This window comes from Euprymna scolopes, chromosome 28 (assembly GCF_053919585.1).
Source record: "Euprymna scolopes isolate OS-2025 chromosome 28, ASM5391958v1, whole genome shotgun sequence".
NCBI classification, from domain to species: domain Eukaryota; kingdom Metazoa; phylum Mollusca; class Cephalopoda; order Sepiida; family Sepiolidae; genus Euprymna; species Euprymna scolopes.
Genome location: NC_136509.1, coordinates 28,304,897 through 28,322,182, shown reverse-complemented (window position 1 = coordinate 28,322,182; position 17,286 = coordinate 28,304,897). Strand labels below are relative to the sequence as shown.

Here is a 17,286-nt window from a genome sequence, read left to right as displayed (position 1 = left end):
GTTTCTTTTAAACATGAAGAAGGGAAATACATTATTGATGGTGGTGGGGACAGTTACACTTTTGAGGAGGAGGACAGACAACACTTTGGAAAGGATTCAGTTAACATTATGGAAGGAGGGTGTTACATATAAATGTTCTTTTACAAATATGATAGACAAAATCACATTACCTTTCAGGTTGAAATATGACAAACGAAGTCAAGGTTTACAAAATACATGACGTTTATTCTCCCAGCTAGATGATTGATGATCATTCAATTGCCTTTTAGAGTTACATTTTCTTGTTTCCCTTTCTGGTCACTTCCAAAAGGGTTTCAGCTAACTCCACTGCTGTCTCTCCACTCTGAACTAACTCCCCGATCTCGGCTCTGCCAACTCAACTGACTCTCTGAATATATTGTAAATTATCTTTCTTTGTGACGTCAAAACGTGCTTCAGACACGTGAATGTTTTCTCGCATGAATTTACATACATATATGTCCAACCTGTTTTTTTTTTTTTTGCAAAACGAAAACATTCCTTAATTTACATTGTCCGATATCTGACCTGACCAATTGTATCATTATTTCTAAAAACAATGGACAATTCACTAAATTCCTGAGATTGCAATATGTATTCACTTTTAACTTTTGAATACTGGGTTCGATTCTAGCTTTTTCCTTTAATAAATATTATTTCCAACTTATTTACGTTGTTCCTTTAATTACTGGGATCTGTCCCCTTCCATATATTACAATGTCTACCATTTTTACCGGGACATTTTTTTTTCCAGTGCCATTTTCTTTTTACCTAAATTTGTTGCTTGAATGTATAATTTTTAGTTTTTCTAGTATTTTAAAATCAATAAATATTTAGCATTTTATCATTAGTATCAGCAATAGAACATCAAGTTGTTAACAAAAAATTAATGAAAATAAATTGTTTTCGGAATCGGAAATTAGGCTTAGACTTTCTCGATGCCGATATCCAAAACTGTTCTGATTTTTCCAATTTTTGATTCCAATGAATTCATTATCATTAGCAAAATAACACATGCCGAGACCATAAGAAGAAAGAATAGGTGGAGTCACATTGAATAATTTCACCATATTAATTAATAAAATCTCAACCTGAATAGAGTTCTTAATAAAAAAAATCATTTTTTTTTTTAAATTCTTAGTAGTTATTAGTGCAATTTACTTGCTAATAATAATCATTTTTAAGAATTTTAGATAAAAAATTTTAAAGAAAATATTTGCATTGGACAGCTTTTAACGGCTTTATTTTTAATATTTCACATTCAAATTTTCAATAATGCTAAAAAGAAAGACTTATTTTTTTCCTTTGTTAATAAAACACATTCTCAACTAAAGGCTGTCTTTCTGGTAGTGCTTTAAAATATTTCCCGGATTTAACAACAACCAGGAAAAAAGGGGCTTTAAAAATATGAAACAACTACTGTTTTCTTTGAAGGGGTTTAGAGAAGTGAGGTACATTTCTATATATTAATAGTATACGAAAACAGTATCCAAGTGAAGAAAATGAAAAGTTGAAAGTTCTTTGCAGTGTCAAAGATTGGCCAGCAGTTATCCTCAGGTGAAGATCGTCAATGCTAGCGTGTCCAGTAGACAGGGACAAGAGAGAGAAGGGATGTCTTTCTTTGTTGCTTCCTAGACATTCTCTGCTGATTAAAAGTACTAAAGGAGTTCCTTAGGCGATAAACGAAATCAGTGCGCCCTGCAAGCTAATTGGTCAGTGTGTGGCCAAATCGTTTAGCAGGAACATTGATTCACGAAAGAAAATAAGTTTTTATTTTATTCATGACTGCTACAGGTTACATTAATTACAGAAAATATATACTAGTTGAGTTAGACTTGTCACAAAAATTACATTATTTGTTTTTCTATTTGAACATGATAGATAGGGTATATTTTCAGTGCTGAAAGAAGAACTTCTCGAGAAAGAGTAGGTAACACTCAACTAGTCCCGAGCAAAGGTTGCTAAAACACAAGATAACCTGCACAAGTGGGACTATATACAGATGGGATCCATGCATGTTGCAAGCTGTATGGTCAGTGAATGGACAATTTGCTTAGCAGGGACATTGATTCACGAGAGAAAATGAGTCTTTATTTCATTTGTGACTATTGCCAAAAAAGAATTCGAAATTAAAATAAAATCTAATTACATTGTACATCTTTTAGCGGCTTTATTTTTTAATAGTATTCTGGGCAACGCCGGAATCATTGCTAGTTGTGCACACACGCATATGAAGCTGGATGCACACACGTAAATATTGTGGAAATCTTCAAGCCAAGAAATGTCATCAAAAGTCATAACAATTTAAAGAAGTGTTCAGAAGCTTTGAAATGAACATTCTTCTGTTTGAAAACAGTCATATTGGAATTTGGCTTTGGATGAATGTAATAGGGCCAGTGGAATGCGGCATGGAAAAATGAAATTCCTATCTAAAGTTTTTGTAAATAAAAATAAATGCCAGCGAAGGAAAAAAGTTAGTTAGAGAGAAGAGGGCACCGAGACGACCAGTTGTCATTTTGTGTCATCCACAACACTCCACCATGCCCCATATCTCTCTCTCTCTCTCTCTCTCTCTCTCTCTCTCTCTCTCTCTCTCCCTCTCTCTCTCTCCATAGTACATTGAGAAAGAATTGAACAGCAAATAAATTGTCATTCCTTTTTATATACATTCGTCAAGAACTTGGAACTCTGCTTAACAGATTAAATAGACGACACGGTTAAAAACTAAAGAACTACAGTATAATGTAACAATATTTCAATCATTTTTTCATGTTTAATTATCATCGGCACATTGATTAAAGTGACATATCTAACACAGAATAACCATGGAGACGTTGGATGTCTCTGTGCAGACACAGTACTATTTAGGATAACAGTGCAGTGATAATACTCTGTTTTTCTACTGGGCGTACAGTTGTCTATATATTTAAAAGAAAAACAATGTTTTAAAAGATAAGATTAAACAAAATAAATACATTAAAATTAAAAATCAACTAAAAGTTAGGATTTTAAAAATAATTTTGAATTGATTTTAAATTGTTTTATTTATTACAGGAATTCAGTAATGTTTTTGTGTTTTTTTTTTATTTTGGTTTGAGTTTTTAATAGTTTTAAATGATTTTTAATTTGAACATTAAAAAAAACGATGTTATAAAATATTTTATTAAACATTACTACCACGAAAAAATAAAATGAAGAGAAAAAAAAGACAAGTCTTTAAAAAAATCTTACATCAAAAGTCTGGTGCTTATGGAGTTTGATATGATTATCCAAGGGGGGAGGAGGGAGGGTAACTGGCTTCAACTAAGCAAAATTAACGATTTTTTGCAAGAGATAATTTGGTCGATGCTAGTTATTCCCCTTGGATAATTGTCTTGAACTCTATAAGTGCCGTTAGTCTCAGAAAAAAAGTACTAAAATAGATATTTTATATCATTAAGTTTTCTAAAATTTTCAAAAATGTGATCAAACTTCTTTCTTCAATTAAATCCCCCACCCCCACGAGTAAATATATTCGTCACCATTTTTTTGTCTCCCAACAATGGGTATTGTGCAACACATTTCAATGGGAAACATATAATAATACAATGTTTATTTAATTATTCATTTTTATTTTTCAATTATTTCAACTTTACTTTCTTGGTGCACCGTACCTGATGGTCTTATGCATAAAAAAATAATAATAACAATAACCTCATTTATTTAAATATGTTCTAATGTTTTGCTTTTATTTATTTGTTGCAAAGGAGAAATCTGTGAGTTTTTTTACATCAGTCTTTGGCACTAGATTTTATTTAATTAAAAAAAAACTTTTAGAAATGATTCTTTGCTTTTACAAGTTTGAAATTTTTTTTTTCTGTTTTTATATATAACTTATACCATGCATAAAATAAGTTTAACAAGAATTATCTCCCCTATATATATATATATCTCCCCTATATATATATATATATATATATCTCCCCTATATATATATATATCTCCCCTATATATATATATATATATATATATATATATATATATATATATATATATATATATATATATATATACACACAATGTATATATAAAATATATGTATGAGAAATACAAAAGGAAAAATAAATTAAACACAGAGAAATCCTGAAAAACAAGAAATTTATGTTTCATTTGGAATATTCATTGATCTGAATGAAACTGGTAAATCTTTCGTTTTTGATGATTTCTTCCTGTTTAATTTGTTTTTCTTTTTGTCATATACTTTGTCTCTACAACATTTCATTTTATGTTTCGTGTATTTTATCCTCATGTATGTATATATATATATATATATATATATATATATATATATATATATATATATATATATATATATATATATATATTGTTATTCCTACCAAAAGTAATAACAATAGAGACAGAAATAATACAGCAATACAAAACACGGGTCATGGATTCAACTTATTGATTTTAAGGACACTCACTCAACTGAAATAAGACTAGAAAAATAAATTCTTGTTCAAAATTCTTCCTATATTAAAAACAAGCAAAAATAAAGAAAATTCTTTGCATCTACCCATGCCAAAACGAAAATATCATATTCCAAAAATTAGGTAAATTGATTAAGTAATTTTATTTTTATAAAGAAAAACATTTTTAAGCGATTAATGGGAATTTGTATGTATTGCAGCATGAAAATTTGTATTATTGTGGAGTTATCTCCCTTTGTTTCTGGGCTTTGTTTTGAAAATGGTGGGTAAGAGAATCTCTTCAGTTTACTCATAAAATTTGATTTGTTTTTAAATAAAACTATTTGATCAATTTATCCTATTGTTGGAATGTGATGTTATTTTATGATGGGTACGTACATCACACACACATATTTGTTTTTTTTTTTTAATATAATAGAAATTTTGAACAAGAACCAAATAAGTAATGGAAAGAACATGTAACGAATCCAGTTTATTCACTTTCATTAACATTTTTACAAATCAAAAAGGTTTGTATGAACAACTTTTTTCAGAACACTAAATAATGTCCTGGCATGGCATGGCATCTATGATAGTTTACAAAGTTCTGTATTCATCATTGTGTCTCTATTGTTGCTACTTTTATTTTTTTTTTAAGAACTAATAAGATTTCCGGACAACCCTGCATTTAATAAATTTAATGTTAAAAAATACTCATGTTTAAATTTTATAACAAAACTGTAGGACCACCTAGGACATATTTTAAGGATTTTAAAAAAATCTTTCTTTTTCTTTATCTAGTGACGAATAAGTATTGCTGGGTTTTTGTTTGCTTTTGTTCTTACTTATTCTTCCTTCCCTGCAGGTCATTGCCAGTTTACACTCCACAATGACAGTTGATCCAGTTAAACTCACCACTTCTAGCTCCATAAACAAGGATAAAGTTAGTAACAGTCCTGCTGTGTGTGTGTATCCCTTTCTCTGGCTCAATTTGTTATCTCCCTTGCTCCATTTATTATCTCCCTTGCTCTCATGTCTTCATCTGACTTGCTCGTCGTTGCTAGAAAAACCAAACCATATCAAACAAGATTGCTTTCAAATCTTTTTGGATCTGATCTAAATTATTTTTTTCTTCTTTCTTTTGTATGTCTTCTTTTTTAATACTTAATTTCTTTTGCATCCCATATTTTTCCTTTTTCTTTTTTTAAATCCTGCTGGTTAATGTGTTGTATATATATATATATATATATATATTTTTTTTTTTTCCCCCCCCCCCCCAATTTTTATCTCGGTTTCTTATCCGTCAGGATAACTAAACATCACATCCAGTTGCAGGCTTCAAATAGCACCTCATTCATGGAACTAAATCAAGGTGGTTTAGGATTGATCCTTATACCTATGGCACCATCATAAATAAAGAAATGTCAGAATGTCAAGGAGTCTGAGATAATGTCAAATAATTTAATACTTAGTAAATACTACAATGATTTGGGTTTTTTTTTTTAAGAATGACAATTTTTATATTGAAAATAAGTCATTAACTTAAAATTAACATAAAAGTTCAATTTTACATATGTTAGAAAGTTCAAATAAGCAGTTACTTTGTCATCTTAATTTTAAAAAGATTTGTTTCAACTGGCAATTTTAAAAAGCTCTTATTTACCTCCTCAAGAGGTTAGACAGGTGTGGGTTTGATACAAGTGTTTATCTCGAACTGGATTCGAACTTAGCAAGCCCAAGCTTATCACCCCTCTCTTAAAGCTTTTATGAATATATGTGAAACATTAGGAAGTTTGATTGGGCAGACTACTAGCTTGGCAGGCCTAGAGCAGACTGAAATTATTCTCTTGAATAATGACGATGGAAAAGCACTTGTAGAACCAAGTAAACTCGTGATGGATTGGTACAGCAAGATTTTGATAGACTTAAACCATGGTGGGACCAATCACTCCACTCGTCTTCTTGGTAATCTATTGGAATATGAGCCATTGTTTCAAATTGCATTATTGAGAATGGTGCAAACATGTTGATACATGTTGCAGTTGGTCAATCGTCTAGTACTGACCAGGCTCAACGTTGCTTAATTTTAGTGATTTAATAAGAACTAATGTGTCAACATGGTTGTTCTATACATTGATACAAGTTGTTTCCCATATTAACATATTGAGAAGGGTTCATAATAGTGGTTGATGGGCAGAAATCAGAAGCTCATAGTATTAATGCTGGAGTCCCTCAGGGGTCCATCCTGGGTCAAACTTTCTTCCTGATCTACATCAATGATCTTCCAAATCACATCCTTAGATCATTCGTAGAGATTTATACTGACGACACTACCATCTATGGCAACACATCAAAGGCTGTAAATGACCAAGTTCTCTCTGATTTTCTTTCCACTGATCTTGAGTATGTGGTAGAATGGGGAAAGAGGTGGCTGATTATTTTTAATACATCAAGCTTCTATCTTTACATCATCAATGCTCTGATCCCCATCTGGCATCAATTGAAATGAATGGCTCTCGTCTTGGAGAGGTTCCATGTTTTGACAAGCTTCTGGGCTTGACCTTTACTCCTGATCTGAAATGGAACATGTACATCAAATCTATTGCCAAGGTCGTTGGAAAAATGGTGGGATCCTTCTATCGATCCAGTAGATATCTCACTACTGATGCAATTCTCTACCTATATAAGAGCCAGATATGGCCAAGGATGGAGTACTGCTGCCACATCTAGGCAGGAGCTGCTAGAAAGACCTTATCCTGCCTTCAGAATTCAAATAGACTTCGTAGCCGAGTAGGGGATGCCCTGGTTTCTTCCCTACAACCTCTTTCTCACAGAAGAGACGTTGCGAGCCTGACCCTGTTTTATCGTCATTTTCATGGCAAGTGCTCATCTGAGCTCCAATCTATGGTCCCTCCTCACCAAACTTTCATGAGAAACACTCGTCTTGCTGAAAACACTATCAATAATCTCCCCCCCCACTCTTTATCCGTGCTAAAACCTAAATGTAAATTCCATGAACAATGCTTCTTTCTTAGAACTGCACACTTGTGGAACTGTCTCCCGTTTGCCTGCTTTCTGCTGATTACAATATGGTCGTCTTCAAGTCCAACATAAACAAGTTCTTGATGAGCCGGTCATTTTAAGTAATCCAATTTACCAAATTTACACTTCTCACGATTACTATGATATTGTCCAATTGACTACAGTACAATAGTACAAGATACATTTTTTAAACAAGTGTTCAGTTTTAAAACGTTATTTTTAGCTTCATTCTTTAGTACGATGGACTTTCTAAAAGTAATGCCTCCCATTATTTCTTCGTCCAAATGGATCAGAAGGGATTGCAACTTACATTATGATTGTATTTATGCATTCATAACCTGAAAATTTCATTTCTCTGTTGCAGATATTGACGGTGTAAGACTCTAAGAAAGCAACACCTATCAAGGACCTATGCCAGAAGCAGAGATGTATCATTGAATCCCTTCATGTAAAAAAAAATGAACCGATCAACATTCACAGGCATGTACAAAGCCAACGCAATTGATGTCAGCACAATTAGGAGATGGGTTTATCGATTTCAGATTGGCGATAAAGATGTGAGTGATAAAGTGCGCTCAGGATTTTTATGACCGAGGCATCAAAAGAGACTGGCAAAAGTGCATTGAGAAAGGTGGTGACTATGTGGAAAAATAAATTCTCGAGCACAAAAAGTCTCTCGTTTTAATGGTACCACTCCCGTCTTTGTAGCTCTTCAACGTTTCAGCTTTTTACTTACTTTTGGAACAATCCTTGTCTCTTTTAAATTTAAACATATATTTAGCTTGTGAAGAGTAATCTATTATATAAAAGGTGTCTGTGTATGTGAAAAGTCAAAAGCTAAAATTCAAAAACTAAAAATCAAAGAACCACAAAGTTTCTATATTTCTGATCAGCATTGCCCCGGATGAATATTTAAAATTTAGAAAAAAAAATATTCAGATGAAGCGACTGGGTTATGGGAGGTGATTTTTCAGTCATTGTATTTACCCATTTGGAAAGAAAATGCTGACTTATTCCATGAGGAATCTTTTATACAAACAAGAGTTGTCTGCATGTATGTATCCAGCCAGAGAGAAATGGGTTGGGTAGAGGGAGGAAGAAAATGAGAACGAGAGAGAGATAGAGGTTTTAATAGAAATATGTTATGTTTTGCCCCAGGAAATGGCGGGTAGACCTACTAGTATGTTAATAAATGCTTTCAAAATTAAAGAATCAAACTTTTGGTTTTCTCGTGCATGTCTGTCTTTTGAACTGTAACGAATGTATTTTTTTTTTCTTTGCAATTTATCTTTTTTACCTTTTTATTATTTCATTTTATTGTTTCCTGCATGGGGTTTCTGGATTACATCTTTGGAATTATGTTTTGGGAGATTTTGAGATGAAGATTGATGATTTGGAAATTTTTTTTATTTTGTTTTATTTATTTATTTATTTTTATTATAATACTATTTTCATCTTCTACTTTCTTCGGATGCATCTTTTCAAACTTAGCAATCTTTATGCCGAACTCTGAAACCTGGACAGAATTTTGAATGTAAAGATTCCCAATTTCAAAAAGATGCACCTTAGAAAGAAACAGAAATGGTTTTGCAACCATTTTTTCGCCTGTTCTTTGTTAATCTCTGAGTTGTTCTTATGAGCAAGCTAAATTTACGTAACAATTTTTTTTATTTTTCTAAATCCTATTCAACTCGAACACGGCACATTGCCAATTAGGCGTAAAGAGGCTACTACTTGGGATCATATCAGCAGGAATACTATTTAAGGTGTTGAGAAGCAAAATTACATTTAAATTTCTGCATATCGGTACAGTCAGGGAAGAGGAGACCAGGAGGAAATTCCAATCTAGCAGTTTGAGGAAAGAAACTATTAGAGTAAAAGGCCTCCTAGCATGTACGGACCTCTATGGCGAAGGAGTGTGATTTTGCTGCTTGTCGAGTTAGGAGTGTCTATGTCGAGGGGGCACAAGTGTTATATAATCAGAGTGCATTCCATTAAAGTACCTGTAAAACAAGCACAGGGATGTAGCATTGTCATGAGATAGAGTTTGGAGTTCAGTTGATTAGTGCAGGACCTATTGCCCGGATGGAGGGCTTAGAGAAGAATAGTAAAAAAAATATATTAAAAGTGACTCTCGCTTTCCTTATTTTGCCCCTTTAGTCCTCACATTCCGCGAGAGATGTTTCTGGCAAAGGGAAAAGAATTGCTGTTTTCTAGATCGGAATCTATTCCACCTAACATTTATTGTTGGCAAGTTTTTGGCATTGAAGTAGTATTTATTTTTCTTTTACCTCCTTACATCAAGTAGCTTCATGCCTTGTCTGGAACGATTCCCATAAAAAAAAAAAAGTCACATCCTATTTCAGGATACACAGGACTTCCATTTCTAAACTTTGTTACCACCTCCCATGATATGGACCAGAAATTGAATATTGGGAGGCCTCATAAACATTATGTCAGTTCAGATCGTTGTTAAGTGCACCAAACCTTGTTCCTTGGATGCAACAGTAGAAACAATTACCGCTTTCCACCCTGGACACACTCTTAAAGTGCATGTGAGATTTCAGCAAATCCTTTGGATACAGAAGGTCTGAGGTTTTATCTTCTGGTGTTAAAAATGTTGAAGGATTCTGTTGCTTTAAGCTGCCAAAGTTTAATCATAGGATAAAGTGACCTTTTAATTTTAAAGCAGGCGTGTTTAAATGGAAATCTTGTTACAAGTAGTCGTGATGAGAAAATTGAATAAAAATACTGAAAAACGATTTTTAAAAGGTTCGTTTTAGTAAGAGTGTTCGATAATGGTCTGAGATACCAGGTTTCAATCCTCGGTCTAGTGATTCGAAAGACTTTAAAACATTGTACATGATGCCCCATTTTCTAAACACTCAACATTTTAAGAGAAGGATCAAGGGCAAGTAGAGTAATCTTGGAAATCGATGACGCTCTCCCCTACGCTTTGGTGTAACAGCTCAGGAAGAGGGAGCCTTTGAGTCGCCCATAACTATAGAATTAGTTTAGCTTCAGTTTTTCTTCATTATATTTTAGATTTCAATAAATATTTGATAAATAATCTAATATATAAAAGGCTGTATGTCTGTCTTCATATTTTCAAACTCTATCTCCTCCGAAACTAAAAACCACAGAGCGGCGATAGGGGACACAAATGATTGGATTTTTATGGGCCGTTCTTTTATGGGTTTTTAGTCAGTTAAGATAGTTTTAAGGTGTCCAAAATGGGTCAAAATTGAAAAAAATCGTTGTACATTTTGTACATTCATCTTAGTTTATTTTTAATTTTTAATCAGTTCATATGCGTGTCACATTGATACAGTGGTAACGTCACCAGCTTTGAAGGCTACAGTTTTGCTTTCGGTTTTGATTCTAGCTGATGGCACCCAAATACTTTTTTTTTTTTTTGTTTACTTTTGAAATCATGACTAATAATATATACGAAATCTGGACAAATTAAAATATCATATTTAAGCGTATTTTATGACCGGGCAAAGCGGTGTACCTCCCTCCACCCGGCTAGTAAAAATAATTGTATGGGATACGGCATTAAAAAAATTAGTAACAAAATACAGCACAGTATATAACACACATATATATAATCAAATAACACTGTAAGGCAGAGAAAATACCGTAACCAGGAGCCGGAAAAAACATATTCCACATTGTAACCTGACAAAAACATATCCTAGGGCCACCGTATCCCGGGGTTCTACTGTAATTAAATATTTATCAAAGTTACATTCAGGCGAGAAAAACACACAAATGTGATCTTATGTGGGTGTTTTTCTATGCATAACCATTATTTGCTCGCATAATTCTTGAGGATATATTTTTGTTTTTATTTTCAGAAAGAAAAGAATATTTTATTCGACACTTATTTACTAACCTAATACTCTTAATAACTGTTATGAAAATGAATTTTTACTTAGAAAACAACAATAACTGCAGAAGTGGGGGGAGGAGTATACAACTACCTTCTTTTCATTGTGTGCCTTTTTTTTTTAATTTTTTTTTTTTTTTGCAGAGCCAGATAAGAAGTTTAAAAAAGAAAAATAACATAAAATAGATTTAAGCATTTTTTTTTTTTTATCTAGCTTCCATCTTTTGTTTTTGTTTTTTGCATGTTTTTTAGTATGTACTGCACGTTCTTCATTCTTTCTTCTATTTTAGGCTGGTCATCTGGTCAGTGGCTGGAAAAAGTGATCAGTGTCCATCCATGCATGTCATCTAAAAACAAAAAAAAAATATCAAACTAAAAAGTGAATCCTTTTTTATTAATTTTTTTTCATTTTTTTTTCAAAAGTAAAAATGCTTGCATTTATAATTTTTAAAATGGATTCGTAAATTTATAATTTAAAAAATATTAGACACTTTGTAAGAATTTTTAAAAATTATAATTTTGAATTTTTTAAAAAATGTTATTAAATACTTTGTTATTTTAAACATTCATTATAATTTAAAACATGATGTTAAATATCTCTTGACTAATAAATAAAAAATAGTTTTTGAATTTATAATTGAAAAAGATGTTAAATTCTTGAATTTATACTTTAAAGATTTAATTGGTTGATATAATACAAGATCGAAGTTTTATATAATTATTTAAACAAGAAATACCCCTCTCCCATCAAAAGTTGCCAACCATACCACAAAAAAATGACCTAGTATAATAATCCCTCCGATCACCACCAAAAAGTGATCAAGTATTGGTAATCCCTCACTCACCACTAAAAATGACCTAGTAAAGATAATCCCTCTACCACTACCAAAAATAATAATCTCTTTACTACTGCTACTACTAAAAATGACCTAATAAAGAGTCCCTCTACCACTAATAAAAGGTGACGTAGTAAAATAATCCCTCCTTCGACACCAAAAAGTGACCATGTAAAGACAATTTCTTTTCCAGCCACAAAATAAATTATTTAGTAAAGATAATCTCGACCCCACCAAAAGATAATCCAATACAGTAGATGATCTACAAGATTAAGATAATCTTCAGTGTGTTGTTATGAATAAATTAATAAAAAAGGAAATAGTTTTGTTTTGTTTTTTTAATTTTATTTGATCTTGAATCGTATTTAATTCATTAATTAATTACTTTTTTTTCTCTCTTTTTCAGTGATCCATAAGTAAGTTTTAGCCAGAAAAAATACCAGCTGTATATAATTGGAGTAAACAGATGAAAGAAAAAAAAGAGTTGAGTATATTTCAGGAACTTTGTAAACAAAACCTAAAATAAAAAAAATTAAAAAAAAATGGCCATTCTGTGGATATTGGCTTGAAAAGGAGGGCAAAAGAAATTCTTTTCATAAAAGAAAACAAAAAAGATTTTATGCAAAGAAAAAAAGAAAACAAAAAGTAAAAGCCTTCAATTGCCATCATGAATTGATAATATGAACTGACTGGTCTTGCAATATGAGCCATAGCAAAAAAAAAAAAAAAAGAAAAGAAAAGGAGTATGAAAAAAGAAAATACAGCCGAGAAGAAAATCAGAATTTATACATATATATATAAAAACAAAAAAAAAGAATATATATACATATATATATATAAACAACCAACGAATATCAGTGACAAGACAAGACTTGATTAAAAAAAAAAAAAGATTGTAATAAGGTATTTCCCACCCTTTCCTCAACCCTATACTCGTGTAAAGATAGATTTTAATGTTTTAGAAAGTCAGATTTATACTTATAGTCCCTCGTCTATTCAAAGTGTAAAACAGATGGTGATAGTCGAAAGGTTTGCATACGTTCGTTCCTATTAATTTGAAAATGATGGGGCAAGTCAATTCAACCGAATTAAAAAAAAAAAAAAAAAAAAAAAAAAAGAAAAAATACAGAAAATTTTCATAAGTACCCATCACAGAACGAAAATGTCTTATTTCAAAAATCACAAATTGATCAACTAGTTTTATTTTTAAATAAGAAAATAAAACCCTATGATGAAACGAGATGTGTTTTGATCCGCCATATTTAATAAAGGGAGATAACTCAATTCGGACTATCAAGATTTTAAAACCAGTCTTGTAATTGCTACAATATACTATTAATTGCTAAAAATTCTTATAAAAAAAGTGATTTTCTATATTTACAAAACCTACTTGATCAATTTAAGTGACTTTTAGACTATGACATTTTAGTTTTGTGACGAGTGTGTATATTAGAAAGATTTTTCTGTAGTATTTTTTTTTTCTTTTTTTTTTTATTAATATGGTTGAATTCTAGATAAAAACCAAAATGACAAAAAAGTTCATAGAACCAGTTCCTGAATTCTTTCAAAAGTCAAAATGAATTTTCTCATCCAACAGTGAATCAATATTTTCAAATTTATTCAGGAATCTGGATCGAGAAAAAAAAAGATAACACAACCTAGGAAAATTGAGTCTGGTGGAGGAGAAAGCAGTTGAGGTCATTTAGGCATTGCATTAAAGGGGGGATGCTCCATCTTTGATCTCCCTTTTCCCTTATTACGCAAACAAACTCTTCCATAGGGCAGGAATTTAAAGTTCTTCCCATGAATCAAAAACAAAAATCTCACCCTGATATCAAAACTTGCTTCAAATATATATATTTTTTTTTTACCTTTTTCAAAGAATGCTTTTATTCCTGTTTAACTAATTCTAGATTTTCTTACGTTAAAAATTGAAATAACCTAACGTGAATTTTTAAACAATCGATCATTTCTCAAACTTTTTAACACTGAAAGAAACCCAAGAGTTAAAAGAAATGTATGGTTCTTACTTAAAATTCAACCTAATTAAAAAAAAAAAAAAAATCTCTATGAAATATGTACCCATCACAAACAAAGATGTCATATTCCAAAAACCAGTACTTTTATTTTTAGCTAAGAAAATCAAATTTAAGTAAATAAGTAATTTAAATCAAATGAGTAAGCAAAAAGACTCAAGTCGCCATTTTGAAAAAAAAACCCCAAAAAACAAGGGCAGATAAGCCCACATTAATTCAGACTCTTGAGATCAACCTTTTAATGCTACCGATTCCACCATTAATCGGGTCAAATCGTTTAAAAATGATTTTCTTTATAAAAATAAAGCTAGTTAATCAATTTTAAATGATTTTTGAAACATGACCTTTCCCTTCCGTGACAAGGGCATACATCAAAACAATTTTTTGTAATTTTTTTTTTTTTAGGTTGAATTCGAAATAAGAACTGAATGATTTTAACTTTTCACATTCTTGTCAACATTGTAAAAATGTATCAATAAATATCATAATAATATTCGTGAGAGTGTCAAGCTTTAAAAAAAAAAAAAAAAAGGTAAAATCATTTTTATTGTAAGTATTGAAATATTTGAAGCTCAAATAATATAAAATCAAGACAAAAAAGTATAGATGTTTTTGTCCAGAATTCATCCTATTTCATAAAGAAAAATCTGTATGATATACGAACCTGTGAGGAAACAAATATATCATATTCCCAAAATCATGCAAGTTGATCGAGTAGTTTTATTTTTAAATAAAAATATAAAAATTTTATGAGTAACCGAAGAGCAGCTGTCTTGTTCACCATTTTGAAGACAATCTAAAAATAACAAAGGAAGATAACTCAACAATAATTCAAAATTGTGAGATTTATATTGTAAAGCCTACAAATTCCCATTAGTTCATTTGAAAATTATTTTTTTTTTATATAAAAATAAAACCACTTGATCAATTTATGTAATTTTTGGAATATGATATTTTTGTTTTATCGTGAATACATACATTTTTTTTTTCTTTATTTTTGTGTTTTTATGTAGGAGGAATTCTGGACAAGAACTGAATAGGTTATCAAAATTGGATCCTATTAGTGAGTTAAAGATCCCTTCCTCATCACCCCCTCACTCAATTTATCCATCAAATTACACACATTATAACACACACACACACACACACACACACGGATAAATTTTAATTTCTTAATTTTTTAGCAGTTTTTATTTATATTTTACATACGTTTTAAAATTGTCACTGATATTCATAAAATACAAAAATATTTAAGCTCTATTTTATGTTAAAATATAGAGCATACCGTGTTTCATAAGAGATTTTGAGAATAATGTATATATATATATATAAGAAGAAAAAAAAATGATATATCATGGTGAACATTCCTTTGAAACGTAGTTGGATTTGACAAATTAAAATAATAGAAAACTAAATAAACGATGAATACGTTCAAATAATGGAATAAATTGTCACTTTTCTATTAAGAAAATGTCGAGATTGAAATCTTGTTTCTTTGTAGACAAGCTTCCTTTTCAAATATGATTTCATATTATCCATTTTGGTAGAAGAAATATTTTCATTTTGGGAAAAAAGGAAAAAAAAAACGCAATCCAATAATCTTGAGTGAATATAGTTTATCCCTTCTCCCTCCCCTCGACCAGGATGATGCTAACAATTTCTGCAAGTCGCATGGAAATTAGACCTGAAATTAATAACTAGACACACAGACAGACAGAGACAGACATTCTAGGAGTTATAAGATATAAACTAGACCCTTTAGGCCTAGACAGTTTATTATTCAGATATTATTGGTATGCATAAATTAAAAAGTAAAACATATTTCCTTTTTATAAGTGGCAAACGTGAATGCAGACCTCACAATATTATTGGTATGAATAAATTAAAAGTAAAACATTTTCTTTTTACAAATTAAAAAGAATTTTTTTATTTCAAAAGCGACATGTCAACGATGCACTATGTATTTATAGATTTTTCTTTTCATTTAAAAATGCCTAGTTTAAAAAAAAAAAAAAAAACATTTTTATAGCTCCTTGACCTTTTGGCCAAGGAGTCATAAAACTTTGGGTAGTATCTGTTCTCCACAACAGCAACAACATTTGATGCTCAAAATTTTCACGTAATTATCTCCCTTGAAAAATTTCAACATATAGACAAGCATATAAACCGAAAGAGTGCCACTTATAAGTGGATTCTGAAAGCAAGTAAATAAAAAAATGACAATACACAAAGGTTCAATCTGATTTTTCCTTGGGTAGAGGAGGCTTACATTAAAAGATAGCAGGTTTATTTCCAAATTTTACTTTTCATTATAAAATAGGCATAGTTGTACTTACCCAACGTTGCCCGGGATGCAGTGAAATCATTTTAGTTTTCAAGTTTTATTTGTTTGCACTTTTTTTTTTTAATTATATACAAAATGAAATAAAAGTTTACTTGTAAGGGAAATAACTCTCTTCATATTCAACTAAAATATGAGTTATTGTCCCAGTTGATTTTGATTTTTCTGTTATAAAAGAATGTTTCCATTTTACCGATTGTTATCTAGGCTGGACTATATAGTTTTAAGACAAACTGTGACAAAGTGTGTTATTATAGTGTCAATAACATAGCACAACAATAACAAATGAACACTGGCTAGTTAGAATCAAAGTTTTATGTCAGCTTAAATGCTGTTTAAATCCAACTTTTAAAGTCTTACAATATGACTTTATATGCTAGATAATGCTAACTTTTAAAATGTCTTGCATCAAATAGTAATAATTACTTAATAATTTCAAAATAATAAGAATGGTGATAATAACTTAAAAAGATTTCTTGCATCAAAACCTGGCAAAAAAAGTTTACAGATCTTTAAGTGTGCAGAGATTTAAAATCAAAATAATTCAGAATGAAAAATATTATATTTGTCACTTGTCTAAGGTTGTCCATTGTCAATCAATGATGACATCTTTTTGCAAATAATAAGAAGCATGCCAGCTGTTTTGCACTTTAGAGATCTCCAAATATGCGGC

At 30.8% G+C, this 17,286-nt stretch overlaps 2 protein-coding genes across 34 annotated transcripts in view; one reads left to right on the top strand and one right to left on the bottom strand.

The window, feature by feature from the left end:
• The window catches only part of LOC145249546 (uncharacterized), a 517,983-nt gene extending 504,930 nt beyond the window's left edge, over window positions 1-13,053 (top strand). For 12 of the 31 annotated variants that reach the window (XM_080111205.1, XM_080111197.1, XM_080111223.1 and 9 more), the window contains 2 exons: window positions 5,332-5,431; window positions 12,643-12,853. In XM_080111205.1, coding sequence (XP_079967331.1) covers window positions 5,332-5,431; window positions 12,643-12,656 — 114 coding nt within the window. In that variant the 3' untranslated portion in view covers window positions 12,657-12,853. Of the gene's footprint in view, window positions 1-5,331; window positions 5,432-11,690; window positions 11,780-12,642 lie in introns of all 31 variants that reach the window. The other 19 variants (XM_080111217.1, XM_080111222.1, XM_080111215.1 and 16 more) reach the window with 7 other exon arrangements.
• The window catches only part of LOC145249551 (histone H2B, gonadal-like), a 42,671-nt gene continuing 36,968 nt past the window's right edge, over window positions 11,584-17,286 (bottom strand). For all 3 annotated transcript variants that reach the window (XR_013863547.1, XR_013863548.1, XM_080111225.1), the window contains exon 2: window positions 11,584-11,747. Coding sequence is in view for 1 of the 3 variants with exons in the window: in XM_080111225.1 (XP_079967351.1) it covers window positions 11,704-11,747 (44 nt within the window). In the remaining 2 variants the exon portion in view is untranslated. The remainder of the gene's footprint in view (window positions 11,748-17,286) is intronic.